Source organism: Sminthopsis crassicaudata, chromosome 2 (assembly GCF_048593235.1).
Source record: "Sminthopsis crassicaudata isolate SCR6 chromosome 2, ASM4859323v1, whole genome shotgun sequence".
Lineage (NCBI taxonomy): Eukaryota > Metazoa > Chordata > Mammalia > Dasyuromorphia > Dasyuridae > Sminthopsis > Sminthopsis crassicaudata.
The window spans coordinates 340,784,226-340,805,232 of record NC_133618.1 but is presented as its reverse complement, the minus strand read 5'-3'; the positions used below and the strand labels follow the sequence as shown (position 1 = coordinate 340,805,232).

The window sequence follows — 21,007 nt, the reverse complement described above, 5'->3', positions numbered from 1 at the left end:
CATCACATACTATATTCTAGCCAAATTGGGCTATTTTCTCTTCTCTATATATGATATTCCAATTTTCTCTGGGTCTTTAAACAGGTTAGTCCCCTTTACCTATAGTGTCATTTTTTTTTTTCTACATTTTTGAATCTCTTGCTCCCTTTAAAGCTTGACTTAGATAACACCTTTACCAAAAGACCTTTCCTGATTACTTAAGTTAGTGTTTCTTCTATCCCCTGAAATTTCTTCATGTATTTTATTTATTAAGCTTGAATGTAGGATTTAGTTTTAGTGTCTGCTTCCTCAGTACCTTATCAGAGTTTCTTAATCATCTCTTGGTGAGTTGTTACTTCATTTTCAATATTCCCACAACTTCATTTATTGACCTAAGGTACTGTGTTGGTTCTGCTTTCAGCTCTTTAGTGATTCAAGGTATGGAATGTAGAAACTGATATCACTCTTCCCATAGTAAAGCAGTCTTCAATTACAATGAAACCCTGGTTTAACTATTCTCCTTCCTCTCTTATATAGCCTTCCCCTCCCACTTCCAAACTGTGCCTTTTAATCCTGGAATATCCTTCTACTTTGCCAATCCCCTTCTCCTAAGGGTCAATTCCTTAAAGGGCCTCTATCTTGAGTATATGCCCAGACAGCCATGTTTCACTCCCTTCCTGGTTGTGCCTATGAGTCTTGATTTTGCCAATGTTAGTACCTTCATTTATCACCCTTAGTGCCTGCTTTTCAGCTTCTTTTCTTATGTGTTTTTAACCATTCTCATCTCCCCATTCCCAAATTAGAAATGTGAGTCCCTTGAGAGCAGGGACTATTTTTCTTTTTGCTTGCATTTGTATGTTCAGTACTTAGCAGAGTATTTGGCACATACTAACTCCTTAATAAATGATCATTACCATGCCTTGTCTTGCCAGAAAGTATAGAACTTGATCTTTCATTCTGACTGGAAACTTCTAGTGCCTTTTCCCATATTACAGTGCTTCAAATTTACTCTTTGCTGACTCAAATATCTATCTTTTTCATCTTTATTTCATTCCTTGACAGTACATCTCTTCCAGGAATTGCTTTCTATTGTGACTTTTGGACTTCTTTCATTGTTTGTAGATATTCCGTTTTATTTTGCCATGTCATTTCATGCTATTTAGTCTGTTCATGGGAACCTCCTTCTACCAGAAGACACTATGTCATTATATCTCAATTTACTTTTTCTAGTACTGGATACTCTTATATTCTCACCCCAGTGGGTTAGGAAGATTAGGTAGCATAATCTTCATTGTCACTTCCTTCCATCATCTTTTGCCACCAACTCTCAGCAGTCTTTCTTTCTTTGAGATTCATTTCATTGATCTATATCAATCATTACATATTCTTATTGTAGTCATATCCTAGTCTCCAATCATTCTCTATTTCTCAAGGAATTGTTAGCACATTGCTCACAGTCTTTCCACCAAACCCTTTACCTTCATATCCAAGGCTTTCCTTTTGAACTTCCTGCCCTTTTTCCCACTTCCTCCAACTTTTCTAGCATATCTTCATTTCACTTCAGTCACTTATAATGATGAACATTCTTACATCATCTGTAACTCAACTATGATATAGAATGTTCCTCTCTCTGATCATAATCTTCTATCTTTTAATCTCTTTTTCTCCTTCACTTTTTCCAAACTTTTTTTCCCCCTCATCATGGCTTCTAATTCCTCTTCACTCACTTCCTTTTCTCCTACCTTTATCATCTCTACTGGGGCCTCTTTTTTTCCTCTTCATAATCCTGATCACTTCAACTGTAAATATGTTCATGAATCCCTTGCTGCTTTATCCTGTTGCCACTCACACTTTGTCACATTCTAACCCTGGATTTACCTTCAGTATTTACCATTTCTCCTACTTGAGTGTTTCTAAACATTGCTAGAAAAAAGTGGTCATTTCCATTTGCATCTGATTTATATGAGATACCTATGTAGCTAGCTGCTTGATAATCTTCATTCTTCATTGGCTAGCTTTCATTCTCTTAATAGCTATTCAAAGCCTTCTTTTGAAATCCCCCACAGTACCTGTATCACTTCCCTCTCAGCAAAATATATTACTTCTTACTGAGAAAATATATATTTTGGACCAAAAATATACCTTTCATTTTTTGTTCAATTGCTGAAGAAAAGGTAGCTTTTTTTGCTAAGACCTTTCCCTGCCCTGACTCTTACTGCTGCTCAAGTCCTAGTTTTTGTCTCCTACTCCTGTCTCTTCCAGGTTCACCCTGTCCATTCTTTTTCTAATCTTCAATCTGTCCTTATCAACTGTCTTCTTCCTTTCTGTCTACAATCATATCCAATATCTCAAGTTTTCCTTCTCTCTTTCCTTATGGAACTTTTTGCTTTATCCTTCCATCTCCTCCAGCTACCATCCTATATCTTTCATGGCCAAATTTTTGGAATGTTTTCCACATTTGTTAACTTAATTTCTTTTCCTCTCATTTCTCAACTTTTTGCAGTTGGGCTTCCAAATCTTGTCATTCAATTGAAATTGATGTGTCCGGGGTCCTCAAAAATGTCTTAAATTTTTTAATTTGTTGGCTTTTTCTGAATTATTATTCACAGTTTGTTACTGTTGACCATTCTGTCTTCTTGGATAATCTCTCCTAACTTAATTTCTGGGACACTGTTCTTTCTCTTTATTCTTCCTTCTCCTGCCTGTCTCATCTATATTCAGTCTCCTTAAATGAATGTTTACCCTTCTCTTGTTTATTTTTAAGTGTGCGATTCCTCCCCATAAACTTTCATTATGTTAAATTCCTTTTTTTTTTTCTTGTATTTTCTCTTGATGATTTCATCAGCTCCAGTGGGATCAGTTATTATCTTGTCATTGATGATGACAAACTAGCCACTTAACCAGTCATAACTTGTTGGATATCATCATCTGGTTCTTTCTTCGGCATTTCAAATTCTAAATGACAGCTGCATCCTTGTCTTATATAAACAGAAGATACTGTTTAAAAAAAAAAAAAAAAAAGTTTCATTTGTCCTACTAAGACAGGAAACTATGAGAGCCTAAAATTAGGAATCCCTTACTTAATACGGTAATAGGATTTTTTTTTTAAAAAGCATGTCATTTTTATTTTTAATGGCCATAATCTTGCCAATAAAGCACATTATGTAATTTTCAGAAATTTTTGGGGATACTAGTTTCCAATGTTCTTTTCATGTGGCCACTAGGTACTGAAATATATTGAATGTGATTTTGGTTTTTGTTTTCTTTTTTCTGGAATGTTCCTTGATTTGGAAGCTGATAATACATTTATTCCCTTTTGTTTACTTTTGTTTTTAAAATATGTTAAGTTTTCCAATAAGCTTATAGATTCTATACCATAATGTTTCCATGTATATCTTGGGTTAAAAGATCTACTAAAACTTTGAATTGGGAGAACTAGATTTTCTTATTTTCTCTGCTTTGGAACCTAAATATAAGGAAAATCTGATATGACAGAGTTCTTAATTACTTGACTTATTGGCACAGCTCTATCTTTTAATTGCACTTCCAAAAATTTTATGGCCCTGTTTGTTTCCATTCATTTTTAATATTTAAATAAACTCATTAGCATGTTTGTATTTACTAGATTGTATTTTATTTTATATGCAAACAAATCTAAATTCTTCATTTTAAAAACATATATTTAGTATATGAATGAAATTAATACTTATCTTGTATATGTGATGCCCACAATACATAATTTTTCTGTTTTGTAGACATTGATGATACCCAAATACTTCCCCGGACAACTAGAGTCAGACATTTTTCACAAAGTGAAGACGCAGGAAATGAAGTTTTTGGTACTTTGAATGAGGAACAGCCATTGCCACGAAGCAGTAGCACCTCTGACATCTTGGAGCCTTTCACTGTTGAACGAGCCAAAGGTGCAGTTCCTGTCATTGACAGTTCATCCCGTCATGCGCCAAGCTTGCAAAGTTCCACAAAGACCTCTACAATATCTAGATCCACTGAAAGCTGCAACATTGATTCTAATAGTACAGAGTCTTCTCTGGAAGTTGGTGATAGCATTTATGACCATCTTTGTCATTTAATAGGTCCAGTAGAACTTGCAGATACAGCATTTGAACAGATCAAATATAGTGATCTTGAAGGAGATGATGATCTTCTTTCTTCTCTTAAAGAATATCTTAAGGAAAAACAAGAAAATGATAGTAATTCTGATCTAGGTAGACTTGCAACTTCTCAAAAAGTGATTACATCATTAAATAGGAAAGAGAAATTATATACTAGATTTGATTATGTAGATCAGACTGTTAAACCAAAAGACAGCACCCCTAGTATAGCAATAGTGGAGAACATGGAGCTTCACTTAGAACAAAATGCAGGTGATTTCATAAGTAACATTACATGTAATCAATCATACAATTTCACAAGATCTCAGGCTTTTGATAAATCTAAGCAAGTATACACTGAACCGGAATCAAGTTGTTCCTATGATAAAGTAGGAAAAAGATATCCTCACAGACAAACAGCTGCTGAACCAGATATAGGTATGAACATAACATTAACTGAAAAACTTAAAGGTATCCACATTAATGAAAAAGTTAGTGTTCCATGTATTTTGGATGTCAAGAAAATTCCATTAAAATCTCCATTTAATTATGAAATATCTCACATTATGGATACCTGTAAACTTTCTCCAACCAAAAGGAGCCTTTCTGAAACAGTAAGCTGTAGGGCCAAAATCATGAAAAATACCTCTAAGAAAAGAAATAGTGTCCATGTTACATTTAGACCATCTACTGAATCTGTTCAGTTTTATAATCCTCTAGAAAATAAAGAAGCTCCATGGAAGACAAGACTACGTAAGCTCAGTGGCTTCAGCAGTAGCAGTAGTACTAGTAGCAGTGACACCAATGCTAATATTATCGCAGAACCTAGTGTATACAAACCTTTGGATATAATGAGTACAGCATCAATAAATAGTAAAACAGTTAAGGAATCCACAGAGATACATGCAACCATGTTAAAACAAGAAACTTTTAAAGTTAACCATTCAGGTAGTCATACTATTCTTAGGTCTTCAAGTCATGAGTTAGGACTACAACAGGGATCCCTGGGTGGCGTTTATAAAACTGTTATACATGCTCTTTCGAAGCCGAAGGCAAATGTTTCCCCACAGAGGCAGAACAGAGTGCCACCAGAGGCTCCACTGAGGGATCTGTACAGTCATGTAATGGGCTATTTTGGAAGGAAAGCTGCAGGTGAGCACTAACTGTGCAGAGCGCAAAAGGAGAAAGACAGCATCAGTTTGGCTTAATGCAACTGAAGCAAGCTATAAGCAATCAAGAAGCTTTGGGATGGTCACTGCTTTCTCTCTGGTTATGCATGCATGTTTACCCATCTGAATTTTCCAGCATAAAATATCTTTTATTTACTTTATAAATTACTAATTTTCTTTTTAAAGCATTTAGTTAAACCTCTTTGCTGCTGAGCATCAAGTTTAGGGAAGAGGAAGAGACAGGAAATTATTAATGACCATCCAAAGAATAAATATAAATATTGTTGCCTATCATATGGCCTTTAAAATGAGTCTGTCAGACATGCATCATACTTTTTTTTTCTTTCCCAAATGACTTGTTATTTTTACTGTTGATTAATTTAGTTTTCTTCCTCCTCCTGTTATTCTTCCTTATTTTGAGGAGTAAAAGTACTTTGAAGTTTTTAGACATAATAGATATCCAGGTTATATAACTAGTCCCAGATAATTTTCATTAAGTTATTGAAGCTAATATTATTTCTTAAAAACCTTAATGTTGATTTAGTTTCTTTTAAAACCATTTGTAAACATTCTTTAAGCTTTTATCATTGCTTTTTCTAGAAATTTTGAATAAGCATAAATATTTATGAGGGTTTATTGATTACCTAAATATCAAACTTTTACAAATAAATTAAAAAATATATTATGGCAGCTGGTTTCTCTTATCTTAGTTCAAAGTTAAAATAAATTCACCAACATGGGAAAATATGAAAGTTTAAAATTATTAATTTAAAATAATTTAATTAAAATTAAAGCCTAAGTAATAGAATGTTCTATAAAGCATCTTGCATTGAGGCATTGATACCACCTTAGGGCAGTCATTAGAAGCTTAGTTACAATATAGACAGGCCAGTAAAATAATTATTCACAAAAGATTTCTGACCACTTTGTTATTTTAACCTAAAATGTTTGATGTATGTAGTTCCATAGAAATATAATGTACTGATTTTTAAAATGTTTACAGGAAAATATTTATAGTATATAATTTGAAACATTCAATTAGTAAAATTGAAACATGCAAATGATTTCATATAGGCAATAAGATATACTTATTAAGTATTGTATTTTAAAATATAGAAAATGTAAATTATTAAGAGATCTTTTTTTTTTTACAAGTAACCAGCTTTTTCACAAAGCATTGATCATTTTGGACTTGCATAGAGGCTAGTTTCTTTCTATAATGTGTCATAATTATAAAATTGTGTTTTAAAATCATCAATTTAATACATCACAAGGTGTTTTTTATATATCAAAAATGAGGTATTTCTTATGGAGATTTTTATAGAAAAAGGGAAATGCAAATTATTAGGGCTGTTTTCAACAAAAGAGGCAGGGAGGAAGAGTTGTATGCTGGTATCTTTACAGCCAATATTAACCCAACTTCAACTAGTGCTTACCTGAAACTTTCTTGCTATTTAAGATCATACTGGAGATTGACTAACATCTGCTTAGTTTAAAAGTAAGTGTTAGATTTACTAATCTTATAATTAAATCTAAGAAAGGAAAACTATCCCTAAATGCATGTTTGGTGAGTAATTGATATAATATTGGAATTAAAAAAAAATATTTTGTTTTAAAATTTTAAAAATAAGTTGCTTCTCCTTTATTTAATTATTCATTTATTTTTAGCCAGTAAAGAGGATGTGAGTCAAAAACTGCACCTTCTTAACAGTGATATTGGCAGCAGCAATGCTAATGTTCCTGACCTGATGGATGAGTTTATAGCTGAAAGACTTCGAAGTGGTAATACCTTGGTAAGCGTATTTTAATTTATCTTGTTTATGTGCTAGTAAGAGAGTAAAGAAGATCTGTAAAATTTTACTTTATTAAAGAATACATTAAAAGTGATCTCAAAATTGATAATGTTAGTGTTTTCTATATGTTTATAAATCTACTACTATAATTTTATTTTATTTTATTTGCTTATTAATTTATTTTTGAGGCTGGGGTTAAGTGACTTGCCCAGGGTCACACAGCTAGGAAGTGGTAAGTGTCTAAGATCAGATTTGAACTCGGGTCCTCCTGAATTTCGTGCCACCTAGCTGCCCTTACTACTATAATTTTAAAGACAAACCAATATATACTTTTTATCAAGTGAAAAATAAAAATTTTCTACTTGCCTAAGATAAAAGACTTAAGGAGTAAAGATTCTGCTTTCTCAGGTTCCAGTTGTATAGGTATCTATTATGTTAGTACCTATACATGATCTCATCCATCTCATCAACTTATACAGGAATCAGAAAACCTGGTTTGGAATCTCATCTTTTCCATTGACTAGTTTCATGATCTTTGACAAGAAATTTAACTTCTCTGGTCCTCAGATGTTAAATGAAGTTGTGGCATTATGTGATTTTTTAAATCCTTTCCAGCTATAAATTTGTATTCCTTTGGTTCTAATTATGTGGTACTGAACACTATTGCAAAAAGTCATGTCACTGTGCTTCTTGGGTCCACTGCAGATTTGTTAATTCATATATCATCTAGATATTTCTAAGGCAGTGCTTTTATTCTTTCCTAATTGGTCTTCCCATTTCATTCCCTACCATTTCTTTCTTCCTCTCAAGGGAGTACTTTGATTTATTGAGAAAAGTTGTCTCTTGTGCTTCATACTTAATTGTTCCTCTCATTCTTTTCCTTTTTATTTCATTCTCTGATGAAAATGTAAATCTTTTCTTTTTATGATCTATCCTAATTCTTTCTTTCTCTTTTAGGAGTTACTCCTTAACAATAGTTTCTTTCTCTCATATCCACTTTTTAATTATCTATTATGTCACTTGCTGCTATCTTCTCACATGGCCAGATATCTTCCCCATCCATTAAAAACCCTTAACTTGACAACTTGACCTTGCCATCTCCTCAAGCTATCACTTCCTCCTTTTATAGCCAAAGTTAACCTATTGTCGTCTGTATTCTGACAACAATATTAAACTGCAAGTGCTCTTTCCAAGTTTACCAGTGAATTGTTAAATTCAAGGACCTCTTGTTAAGTCTTCAGCCTTCTTAACCTCAAACTGCTTTTGACACTGTCAATCACTTCCTCCTTTTTTGAGTGTTCTTTCTAGTTCTCTTTTTTAAATGAACACTCTTCACTTTCTTCTGCTGCATTACCAGTTTGACAAATATTTATTGTACTTATGTGCAAGAGACTTTTCTAGGGCCTAATATTACAAGACAGAAAATAATCCCTGCTCCTAAAGAGCTTACATTCTGTTTTCTATGAAGGAAAGGAGATATGTAACATATATAAAGATAATCAATATAATTTTAGGAAGAGTTCTTGTTGATTTTTGAAGGAAGTTAAGAGATTCTAAGACTTGAAGTGAGAACAAAATTCATTTTAGGCATAAAAAGGCCTAAAATTTGAGAATATTTAGTTAGTCCTTTTTGATCGAATGTTAAATAAAATAATCTAGGACTTCCAGGGATAGTACCAAGATGGTGAAGTGAAATCAGGAAGCTGCTCTAGGTCTCCCAGTTTCCCTAGAAAACCACATGAAACCAAGCCTCTGAATAGAATCTAATGGATTGAAACCACTCTCCAGCTCAAGATAGATTGGGAAAAAGTTCAAGAAAGATCAGATACACTGGGGTGAATTCACAAGGGTGTTCAGTTCAGCTCAGAGTCTAGGAAAGTCAGAGGACTTAATCCCAGTACATCAGCAACTGAAACCCTTGGTCCTGGCTTACTAACAGATCAGACTAGTGGGTCAATTTCCAGTCCCACTTCAGGCAGCAAATTCTTGGAAACCAGGCTGTTTCTTGGAAAGAGCAGGCAAAGCTATTCCCTGCAAACACAAGGGGCCTCCGTGCTCAAAACCAAGGCTCAGAGCTGCGCAGGAAACTTGGGACAGTTCTCCCTTTACCTCAGGAGCTGAGCTCAACCATAAAGGTAAAAAAAAAAAAGGGAATGTAGAAAGAAAAGGAAAGAAAATGAGCAAGAAACAGAAAAGAACCTTGAACATAGAAAGCTACTATGGTGACAGGGAAGACCAAAATGATAACTCGGACATGGACAAAAATGTCCACAAAGGAAATCTCAAAGAGTGATATGAATTGCTCTCAAGCCCAAAAAGCCGCCCTGGAAGTTCTCATAAAAGACTTTAAAAGGCAAAAAGGAGAGATTGAAAAGAAAATGAGAAAATAAATGAGAGGTTTGCAAGAAGGAGTCAACAGCTTAGAAGAGGAAGGCAATTCCTTAAAAAATATAATTGACCAAATGCAAAAAACAATTAAAACAAAACAAAACAAAAAAAAACCACTGAATAAATCAATTTCTTTAGAATCACATAGGCCAAATGCAAAAAAAAAAAAAAAAAAAAAAATCCAATGAAGAAATCACCTTGAAAAGTAGAATTAATCAAATGGAAAAAGATACAAAAGCTAATTGAAGAAAACTCACACACTGAAAACTAGAATAGGGTAAATGGAAGGTATGACTCTAAGAAATATCAAGAATCAGTCAAACAAACTAAATAGAATGAAAAAATGGAAGAAAATGTAAAAATACCTCATTGAAAAAAACAAGCTGAACTGGAAAATGCAGTTTTTTAGATCTAGGACAGACAATTTAAAAATCACTGGCCTGGGGCTAAGTGGCACAGTGGATAGAATACCAACCCTGAACTGAGGAGGACCTGGTTTCAGGCACTTAACATTTTCTAGCTATGTGACACTGAGCGAGTCACTTAACCTCATTTGCCTCAAAAAGAAAATTCATGACCAAAAAAAAGAACCTGATATACTGGAAACAGAGGAAAATAGTCATTGAAAAAATCTATCAGTCACCTCCAGAAAGATATCCCACAAGTATCCCAAGGAACATTGTTACAAAACTCTAAAACTGTAATGGCAAGGAAAAGGTACTATAAGAGAAAAGCAATTCAAGTATCAAGGAATAATAGTCAGGATTACCCAGGATCTGGCAACGTCTATGATAAAGGATCAGAAGGCTGGAACATCATATTCCAGAAGGTAAATGATTGTTCTTACAACCAAGAAGTTACTTCCCAACTAGACTGTCATCTTTCAGTATAGGAAATTGACCTTCAATGATGTAAGAGACTTTAAATCATTTCTATTGAAAACACCAGAACTAAATAGAAAGTTTGATCTTCAAACACAGGATTCAAAAGAAACATAAAAAGATAAGCATGGGGAAAATATATATTATTTAAAGATTAAACTGTTCATAACCATAAATGGGAAAATGATATCTCTAAATCTTGAGAATTGTATCTGTTATTAGGGCAGTTAGAGAAGGCATCACATGGATAGAAGGTATGGTTCTAAACAGATTCTAATTGGATGATATCAAAAAAGATATTAAGTAGTAGGAAAAGGATTGTTTTGGGAGAAGAGGAAAGGGGAGGTATAATGGGACAAATTAGATCTCATGAAGAGACACAAAAGACCTATTACAATGGAGGGAAAGAAAAGGTTGGGGAATGAGTTTTGTCTGAAACTTAACCTCATCAATTTTGGTTCAAAGAGTGAATAACAGTTATTCAATTGGGTATAGAAATTTATCTTACCTTATAAAAGAGTAAAAGGAGAAAGAAAAAGGAAGGGCTGGATAGAAAGGAGGGCAGGAACACTAGAAGAAAAAGGGGTAAGAGAAGGAAAGAGGAGTGATAAAAGGGAGGGCAGATAGAGGGTACTGTGGTTTAAAAACAAAACACTCCTGAAAAGGGGGACAGGGGGGAGGAAGTTGGATGGAGGGAAATACTGAGCTGGTAATTGTAACTGTGAATGTGAATTAGATGAACTCTCCCATAAAATGTAAGTAAACAGCAGAGAAGAATAAAAAACAGAATCCTACAATATATAATAACACATTTGAAAAAAGAGAGATAAATAAATACAAAGTAAAAGTAAAATGCTGAAATGGAATCTATGTATCAGTTGAAGCAAAAAAAGTAGCAATTCTGATCCCAGATAAAGCAAAAGTAAAGATAGATCTGATTAAAAGGGAAATAAGTCAGAATTGAAAAAAAAAATAGAATTGAAGTGGAAGCCAAAAGAAAAGGATGAATATGTTCTTGTTCTGGTCCAGAACTCTTGTACTTAAAACAAGGATTCTTACAAGTTGTTAAGTCATTGGAATTGATAAAGACAATGATTGTCTAGTTTAGCATGGTGCTTAATAGTTCTCCAAGTTCAGTATGATTGACTTCATCTTACAGCAAATAATGGTTTCCTAGTGATATAATGATTGGTTTATACTTAGTGTAGAGCATATAAACTGGGACTCAGAGCCAGAGAGAGACTCAGAGAACTTGGAGACAGAGCCAGAGAAGACAAGTGAACTGGAGGTGGGAGTTCAAGCTCTCAGAGCCAAGGAGAGCCAGATTCATTCACTCCATCTCTAACCACTGGGGGGTGGCAGGCCTGGCCTCCTACATTACCCCCACTGAGACCAAGGCCAGTCTGAAAGGCTCTCCAGAAAGCTGGCCCAGATCCTAGGCAAGGAAACTAGATTGTGGAGATAATAAAAGATTTGGACTTTTAACACCCGATCTTGTGGTGATTAATCTACTGAAATGAAGGCTGTTCCAAGACCTCCAGAAAACTAACACAGAACACTACATGTACTGAAGTTGTTGTGGAGGGTAGAATCTGCTAGACTGGCAACTGGGAGAGGACAGTTGAGGATATTGGGAGAGGACAGTGAGAGAAAAAAACTCAATTATTCCTAGGTGACCAGAAGAATGGTAGTAACGTTAGTGCAAGTACTGAAGTTTGGAGGCAGAATAGGTTTGATAGAAAATATCAATTTTGTTTTAGCCATGTTGAGTTTGATTTAGGTGACAATATAGGTTTATAGAGTTTAGTATACAGATTAAAATTGGTAATATAATTAAAAGCTTTAGGATTATAGATTTTGTCATCTAAGTAGAGATACAGAATGCATAAAATTTAAAACAATTCAAAAAATCTTTCTAGGAATGGACTGTCAGGATGATAACAGTAAAATGAATGTTTTTAGGTTTGTATGCAAGCAGGAAGTCAATTTATGAGGCAAAAAGAGTGCTGTGGAGTAGATGAGATTAAGAACACAAATTAGAAGGGTTAACCTTAATAAAGAGAATAAATACCACTTTCTCAGAGAAAGAAGGAATTGTCTATGATGTAGAGGGGTTAAAAAAAAGGGGAAAAAGGGGTTCCTAACTCTGTGATTCTGGGCAAGTCACTTAATCCCAATTGCTTTAGCAAAAAAAATAAAAGAAAGGAGTATGTGTTATTCTTTGTTTTCTAAGTATAAATAAGGTATTTTGTGTAGTTGGAGGTGAAGTGGGGATATGTATAGTGGTTTCAGGTAGAGAAATGAAGTTTTAGAATAAATGCTTTAAAGAGAGTGTGATAGAAAGCTATTCAGTCAGTTATGAAGCATTTTAAGTGTCTTTTATGTACTAGTCCTTGTGCTAAATGCTTGAAATAGACCAAAGATAGTCCTTGTTCTTTAGTTTCATAATTTAATGAGGGAGGCAACATGCAGACAGCTGCACAAATTGAATATGTAATGATTAAATTAGAAATAATCTTAAAGCAATGGTACTCAGATTAAGAATAAGGAAAAGATTATTTGCAGAAGGTGGGACTTTAAGACTTAAAAGAAGCTGGGAAGCAGAGACCAGGAGAAAAGATATTTTAAGCATGAATAGCCGCCAGCAAAATTGCTCTAGCATAAGGAGAATGGAGTATGCTTTGTTGGGTACAGAAAGGAGGTCAGTGTCACTGAAACGAGAATACATGGAGAGAGGCATAAAGAGTAAGGAACCAGATTATGATGAGCTTTGAAAGATAAATTGTCAGGTTTTCTATTTGATAGTGGGGTGATAGGGAGTTGTTGGGGGGGGGGTGAGCACATGTGTGCTATGATCAGACCTACACTTTATGAAGAAATTTTTTTATTTATTTAAAACAAATACAAATTAGAAAAAATGAAAAGAAAATAATAACCTTGTCATGTGCACAGCACAATGTGAAAGAGAATTTAAAATATGTAGCAATGAATTTCCATTTCAGGAAAATGTATATAATAATAGAAGACATTGTATTCCAAACCATCCATCCTTTCATTGCTTTCTTATAGGTTTTCATTTGTTTTCTACTGTGCACATTTTACTTTATTGTTTTCTGTTTTTCCCTTTTCCTCTCCCTCAATCCTCCAAGCAGATTATAGTTAAGCAAGGATATGTTTTTGTATAAATGTGTGTGTGTGTGTGTGTGTGTGTGTGTGTAAAATACATAAAGATATATTTATATACATACCTACATAGATATATACACACATTTGTGTATACACATTAAAACAATATTAGTATGGCTAATACTTAATATAGATTTCTCTCTTTTGATTGAATCTTTTTTGCTTTTTTGAGTTTGACTTTGTCTGAAATGATTACTTCTCTATTTTTTTCTAATAAATTCTGTTCCAAATTATTGTTATTATTTTATGTATATCTTCATTTCCTATCCCTACTAATTCTTCTTTACTTCTATACACTGGCTTGGTTTGCTATTATTTTACCTCTTTCCACCCCTTCCCATTCCAACAGTACCTCCCTTATCCTCTCCCCACACTTTCTATACTTTCTGTCCCTTTTTATTCCATTCCCATTTATCTACATACTCTCTTTAATCCTCGCCCTGCCTTTATCTTATTCCCTCTTCCTCATATTTTTAGGTTTTAGAGGATGTTCTATATATTCTTCTTGGTAAATATATGTTTTGTTTCCTCTTTAATCTATTCCTGTGATGTGAGTAGGATTTCAGCTCTTCTCCCCCATTTAATTCCTCAGTATTAGTTCTTTCTTTTGCACCTCATTTGACTAGCATTATTACTGTTTTACCATATTCCTACACAGTTTTGCTTTTTAAAAGTCACACCACAATCTCTACTCCAAACTTTCTTTTGGACTTCCCAATTACTAATGACTATCTTAAACATCTGGTTTACATTTCCACATATAAAACAAACAATTTGTCCTGTTTGAGACCCTTGAAATTATTCTTTGATGTTGGCTTTTACTTTCAGTGTCGAAATGGAAGTCAAACAAGATTGAGGACTATTTTGTATTTTATCTGTTTCAGGGTTACTATTCCCAAAGAATTTATCAACCAAATACCAGCATGCTGATATTAAACCTTTCAAAATGAGGCCTTGGTTGGTTGATATGTATGGTGGGTGGATGGGTATAGGTGGGTATATGTGTGATAGAGAGAGAGGGAAAGAAGAGATAAATTGTGAGTGTAGGACCATGCATTCAACTTTAGTAATGAATGTCTATATATCTTATAAGGTTTTGACCCCTAAATCATCAATTATCCAACTATTGCTGCTATTTCTTATAATTTAAAGAAGTTGGAGCTCAATGAAGTATGCTGATCTTGGATCTTAGAAATGGTGGCCCTTTTATTATTTCCATCTTTTCCATTGAAGATGGCATTTTTGAAGCCAAGTTCACAACTGGAGGCATCAGTGTAGAAGGACTTCATGGTCAATCATATCATTGCTGAATTTAATTGCAAGTACCAAAAACAAGTAAAAACAAGAGGGATGTTCTCTGCTTCTAGCATTTGTGAATACATAAAGCATAGCTTCTCTTCTAAGTACCCAGACCAGTGGTATTGATGTTGACTTCCTCTGTGAATGACTTCCATATATCTCTATTACCTGTACTCATTTCAAAGAGCAGAATGCTGACTTTTCCCCTTGGCATGCTGGACCTTTGGAAAAGGTTGTAAAGGAATGCCACACTAGATAAGTGATGGATCCATGACACCATCTTGATGCAACACTTCTTCAGTGTCAGGGAGCTGAATAAGAATACCAGTTATTATGGGATGGTTTACCTCTCAGACTTGTGGAGGAGGAAGGAGTTTGTGTCCAAGGGAGAACTAGAGACCATTATTGATCACAAAATAGAACATTTTGATTACACCAAATTAAAAAGTTTCTGCACAAACAAAACTAATGCAAACAAGATTAGAAGGGAAGTAACAAATTGGGAAAAAATTTTTACAGTTAAAGGTTCTGATAAAGGCCTCATCTCCAAAATATACAGAGAATTGACTTTAATTTATAAGAAATCAAGCCATTCTCCAATTGATAAATGGTCAAAGGATATGAACAAACAATTTTCAGATGATGAAATTAAAACTATTTCCACTCATATGAAAGTGTTCCAAATCACTATTGATCAGAGAAATGCAAATTAAGACAACTCTGAGGTATCATTACACACCTGTCAGATTGGCTAAGATGACAGGAACAAATAACGATGAATGTTGGAGGGGCTGTGGGAAAACTGGGACACTGATGCATTGTTGGTGGAGTTGTGAAAGAATCCAACCATTCTGGAGAGCAATCTGGAATTATGCCCAAAAAGTTATCAAAATGTGCATACCCTTTGACCCAGCCATACTACTACTGGGCTTATACCCCAAGGAACTACTAGAGAAGGGAAAGGGACCTGTATGTGCCAAAATGTTTGTGGCAGCCCTTTTCATAGTGGCTAGAAGCTGGAAGATGAATGGATGTCCATCAATTGGAGAATGGTTGGGTAAACTATGGTATATGAATGTTATGGAATATTATTTTTCTATAAGAAATGACCAACAGGAGAAATACAGAGAGGCTTGGAGAGACTTACATCAACTGATGCTGAGTGAAACGAGCAGAACCAGAAGATCATTATACACTTCAACAATGATACTGTACGAGGATGTTTGCTGATAAAAGTGGATTTCTTCAACATAGAGAAGAGCTAATCCAATTCCAATTGATTAATGATGGACAGAATCAGCTACATCCAGAAAAGGAACACTGGGAAATGAATGTAAACTGTTATTTTTACCTTCTGAATCCAATTCTTCCTGTGCAACAAAAAATTCGGTTCTACACACATATATTGTATCTAGAATATACTGTAATATATTTAACATATATAAGACTGCTTGCCATCTGGGGGAGGGGGTTGGGGGAGGAAGGGAAAAAATCTGAATAGAAGTAAGTGCAAGGGATAATGTTGTAAAAAATTACCCATGCATATGTACTGTCAAAAAAAATGTTATAATTATAAAATAAAATAAAAATTAAAAAAAAAGAAAAGAAAAGAAAAAAAATTACACATAAAAAAAAAAAAGATAATTTCCTGGGGAAAAAAAAAAGAATACCAGTTATTTATTTATTTAATTGTTTATTTATTTATTTATTTTAAAATTAATTTTATAATTTACCATTTTTTTTTGACAGTACATATGCATAGATAATTTTTTTTTTTTTTAAACAACATTATCCCTTGTACTCCCTTCTCCGAATTTTTCCCCTCCTTCCCTCCATCCCCTCCCCTAGATGGCAGGCAATCCCATACATATTAAGTATCTTATAGTATATGCTTGGTACAATATATATGTGCAGAATCGAATTTTGTTGTTGTTGTTGCAAAGGAAGAATTGTATTCGGAAAGTAAAAATAATCTGGGAAGAAAAACAAAACAAAACAAAAAATGCTCACAGTTTATACTCATTTCCCAGTGTTCCTTTTCTGGGTGTAGCTGATTCTGTCCATCATTGAGCAATTGGAATTGGATTAGCTCTTCTTCTGTTCATCATTGAGCAATTGGAATTGGATTAGCTCTTCTCTATGTTGTAGATATCCACTTCCATCAGAATACATCCTCATACAATATTATTGTTGAAGTGTGTAATGATCTCCTAGTTCTGCTCGTTTCGCTTAGCATCAGTTGATGTAAGTCTCTCCAAGTCTCTCTGTATTCCTCCTGTTAGTAATTTCTTACAGAACAATAATATTCCATAACCATCATATACCATAATTTACCCAACCATTCTCCAATTGATGGGCATCCATTCATTTTCCAGTTTCTAGCCACTACAAAAAGGGCTGCCACAAACATTTTGGCACAAACATCTTTCCCTTCTTTAGTATTTCCTTGGGATATAAGCCCAGTAGTAGCACTGCTGGGTCAAGGGTATGCACATTTTGATAACTTTTTGGGTATAATTCCATATTCTCCAGAATGGTTGGAAAGAATACCAGTCTTGATGAGGTTATTAGTTATAGTGCCAGTATCCAGGTTGCCAGTTTGAGCATAAATTTGAGAATGTTTAGGATTTGCATGTTAGTGACTGTTACTGTAACTTGTTAGTGACTGACTAGAGTGGAATGAAATATAAACCAGGGATTAAAGAGGGATTAGAGGAAGCTGATGAATTGGGAAACGAGAGTATTGTAGGAGATAATGATCTAATATAGTGAAGTCCCTGAATCTTAAGACAAGGATTAGGAAAAGAGTTAGACTATTATTCAGGTATAGAACAATTTCTAGAGAAAGGATGGAAATGATCAGTTGCTGTGACAAAGATCTTGACTGGATAATAGAATCAATTTGACTCATTCCCAATTGGTGAGCATCTACTCATTTTCTAATTCTTTGCTACCATAAGAAGAGCTACTACAAACATTTTTGCACATGTGGATCCTTTTCCCAAATCCTTTAAGATTTTCTTGGTATATGGACCCTGTAAGGGCACTGCTGGGTCAAAGGGTATGCACAGTTTTATAACCTTTAGGCATATTTCCAGATTGTTCTCCAGATTGGTTGCATCATTTCACAATTCTACCATTATGCATTCCACTAATGCATTAGTGTTCCATTTTTCCCACATCGCTTCCCACATTTGTCATTATCTTTTCCTGTCATCTTAGCCAATCTGAGAGGTGTGAGGTGGTGCCTTAGAGTTGTTTTAATTTGTATTTCTCTAATCAATACTGATTTATTCTCCAAACTTTGAAATTACTATGAAGGATATCACCATCTATTTAGTAATTTTTGCAGTCTCAGCATCATTTCATAATTAACTGGAACTTTTAGTGGAATTTATCTCCCTTTAGCCCATAGAAACAGTTGTAAAATTTTATTGTGTATATCTCTACAAGATCTGAATTTGTCTTTCTACTTATTAAGCTCGTACTTAGGTTCTGTTCTAACAATCTCTTGCCTATACTGTTGGAATAACCTTCAAATTGTTCACACTGCTTCAAGCCTTCTCCCTTCTCTCATCCTTCATATAGTTGTCTAAAGATTTTCACATGTTTTTCTTTTAAATATCAGATGTTCTGTAGTAAATAAGCTCTAGTTCTTCCCTGTTATCCCTAGAGTCAAATGTAAATTTCTCTTTTTGACATTTGAAGCTCGTCATAACCTGGTTCTATTTAACTCTTGCCAGCTTTATTATATATCCTTCCACATATTCTATGATCTAAATATACTGCCTTATTTTTTCTTCGACATGATAACATGCTTCCCTTTTATAAAAATTATTTTTATAGATTACCACTGAAATAGAAATTGAAATGGAGAAAATGTTAGCTAAAAAGCTTAAATGTTTCCACATTAATGAAAAAATTTACAGTTCATTGTGTTACCAGTATCAGGTAAACGCCACTAAAAATTCCTGTTAATTATGAAATGCCCCATTTCCCACTTACTTGCTATTCCCCCGGCCTCAAATACTCTCTTACTTCAGACAGGAGAAATGCTTACTGCCTTGTAGATGATAAATAATTACTTCCTTGATTGATTCTTTGATTGTTTAGAAGTGCCACTGGGAGTACCAAAGAGTTTATCTTTTTCCTTTTGGCCTATTGTGTTAGGGATACCCACAAAGAGCATCTAATACTAGAGAGAATGAATGGCTTCTGAAACCCTTAATGTAGTAACCACGCCTGAAACATTTTCCTTTCTCTTATTCTCTCTCTAATCATTGTATCTCTCAGCTCAAGGAACTTCAGGGGCACCCTGTTGCTTCTAATATAAAAGAGAAATTTAACTACAGGAAAAAGTTGAGCATAAGTTGCAAACAATTGCTGATCTGCACTGACAAAGGAGTTTTAAAAAATAATAATTTTTTAATTACCAACTTGAAGACATCAACAAACATGAATACTTTCAAAAGTTAAAAAAAAAGGAAATGTTATATGAAATCATGAATCTCCAAAATAGCTTTGTTTTGTTTTAAAATTACATTTCATAGGGTAATATGATACTCGTTTGTCCATGTCTCCTTCTAAACTTTTTTTGTTAGAGGAAATTTCATCATTGAATATTCTAGTTTTCTAAAAAATAAAATTAAAGAGTAAAAGGTGATCAGTAACTTGAAATATTGTATGTAGCATAGCATAACAATATTCTAATTTTTCCCCCTAAGTTCATTTCACTATTTCTGAGGTGATTGTAGAATTTTTAAATTCTTTTTTCTTTGGTCTCAGACTTAATTTTTTTTTTCACTTTTGCCTTCTTCCAATATATTTTTTGCTTCTTTTAATTCTTTTTCCTTGTTTCAGTTTCTTGGGTTCTTATGTTCTCCTGACACAACCGTTAGTGAGGAGTGAGGAATAATTCATTCTCTTCCCTCCAACTGACTCCTAAGCAATAGAGTAATAATGAGTAGCTAGGTGACACAGTGAATAATAGAGTGCCTGGCCTGAAGCCAAGAACTCTCATTCTTCCTGATTTCAAATCTGGCCTCAGACACTTATTAGCTGTATGACCCTGGTCAAGTCACTTCACTTCCATTTCTGTGCCTTTAAAGCTGTAAAGGATATGGCAGACCATTCGAGTTTCTTTGCCAAGAAAATCCCAAATGAAGTCATAAAATGTCAAACACAACAAAAAACAATTGAACGATAGAGTAATAATAATAAGTAAAAGAATCAATATTTTATATTGAGTATATTAATTTGAAAATATTATTATTATCACCTATTATAGTATTACAAAAGTTTGCCAGGAGAAAAAAAGCCCTGGACTATTTCCATCCAAATGGAAAATTGTTCACTGAAAAGATTTCTGTCTGAGATTCTTCCTAATTTTTCTTTTGAGAGGGTTGCTATAATACGGTAAATATTTTGGTTGTGGCAATTCAAGATTAGCTAACAAGTTTTCTGGATTCTAATCTTGGTCTGTAGAAAAGAATATTCACACCATTTAAATCATTTTGCAAAACTATCAGTAAATTGAGGATGATGGAAATATCTTTCAATTGGAACAAACATGATATTCTTTCATTTTCAGAATATGACAAGAAGAGGGAGCAGTCCAGGCAGCCTTGAAGTTCCAAAAGATCTTCCTGATATACTGGACAAGCAGAATCAAATGCGTCCTATAGATGACCCAGGTGTGCCTTCAGAATGGACCTCTCCTGCCAGTGCAGGCAGCAGTGACCTTATCAGCTCAGATAGCCATTCTGATTCTTTCAGCGCTTTCCAGTATGATGGCCGGAAATTTGACAGCAAGTATCTGGTTTTCTGCTTAACGTTCTAATTATCTGTTAATTTGACCTATGTTCCCACTACTAATTGCATAGAACTTGTCTACATAGCAAAAAATAGGTAAGCCTTTGTTTTCAAAAAAATCATAAAATATTATACAGGATATCCCAAAAGTTTTTTATTTCTTTTAAGCTATTAACTGACATCAGCACTACTACATATATTCTAGGCATTCTAAATAACAGGAAGAACATCCACTTTATCAGTACTGTAAAGAAGTCAAAATGCAATTCTTATCCTAGAAAATAAAAGTTGATTTAAAATTGGCAAAAAAAAAAAAAAAAAAAAAAGTAAGAATGAGGCAGAGGTAAGTTTGAAAAAATAGTAAGTTTTAATCAATGAGAATGACACAA

General features: G+C 34.0%; 1 protein-coding gene across 10 annotated transcripts in view; it reads left to right on the top strand.

Moving 5' to 3' along the window:
- The window catches only part of RALGAPA1 (Ral GTPase activating protein catalytic subunit alpha 1), a 302,140-nt gene that overhangs the window by 125,592 nt on the left and 155,541 nt on the right, over positions 1-21,007 (top strand). For 7 of the 10 annotated variants that reach the window (XR_012486534.1, XM_074290587.1, XM_074290584.1 and 4 more), the window contains 3 exons: positions 3,735-5,243; positions 6,929-7,053; positions 20,398-20,614. Coding sequence is in view for 9 of the 10 variants with exons in the window: in XM_074290587.1 (XP_074146688.1) it covers positions 3,735-5,243; positions 6,929-7,053; positions 20,398-20,614 (1,851 nt within the window). In the remaining variant the exon portion in view is untranslated. The remainder of the gene's footprint in view (positions 1-3,734; positions 5,244-6,928; positions 7,054-20,397; positions 20,615-21,007) is intronic. The other 3 variants (XM_074290589.1, XM_074290588.1, XM_074290583.1) reach the window with 2 other exon arrangements.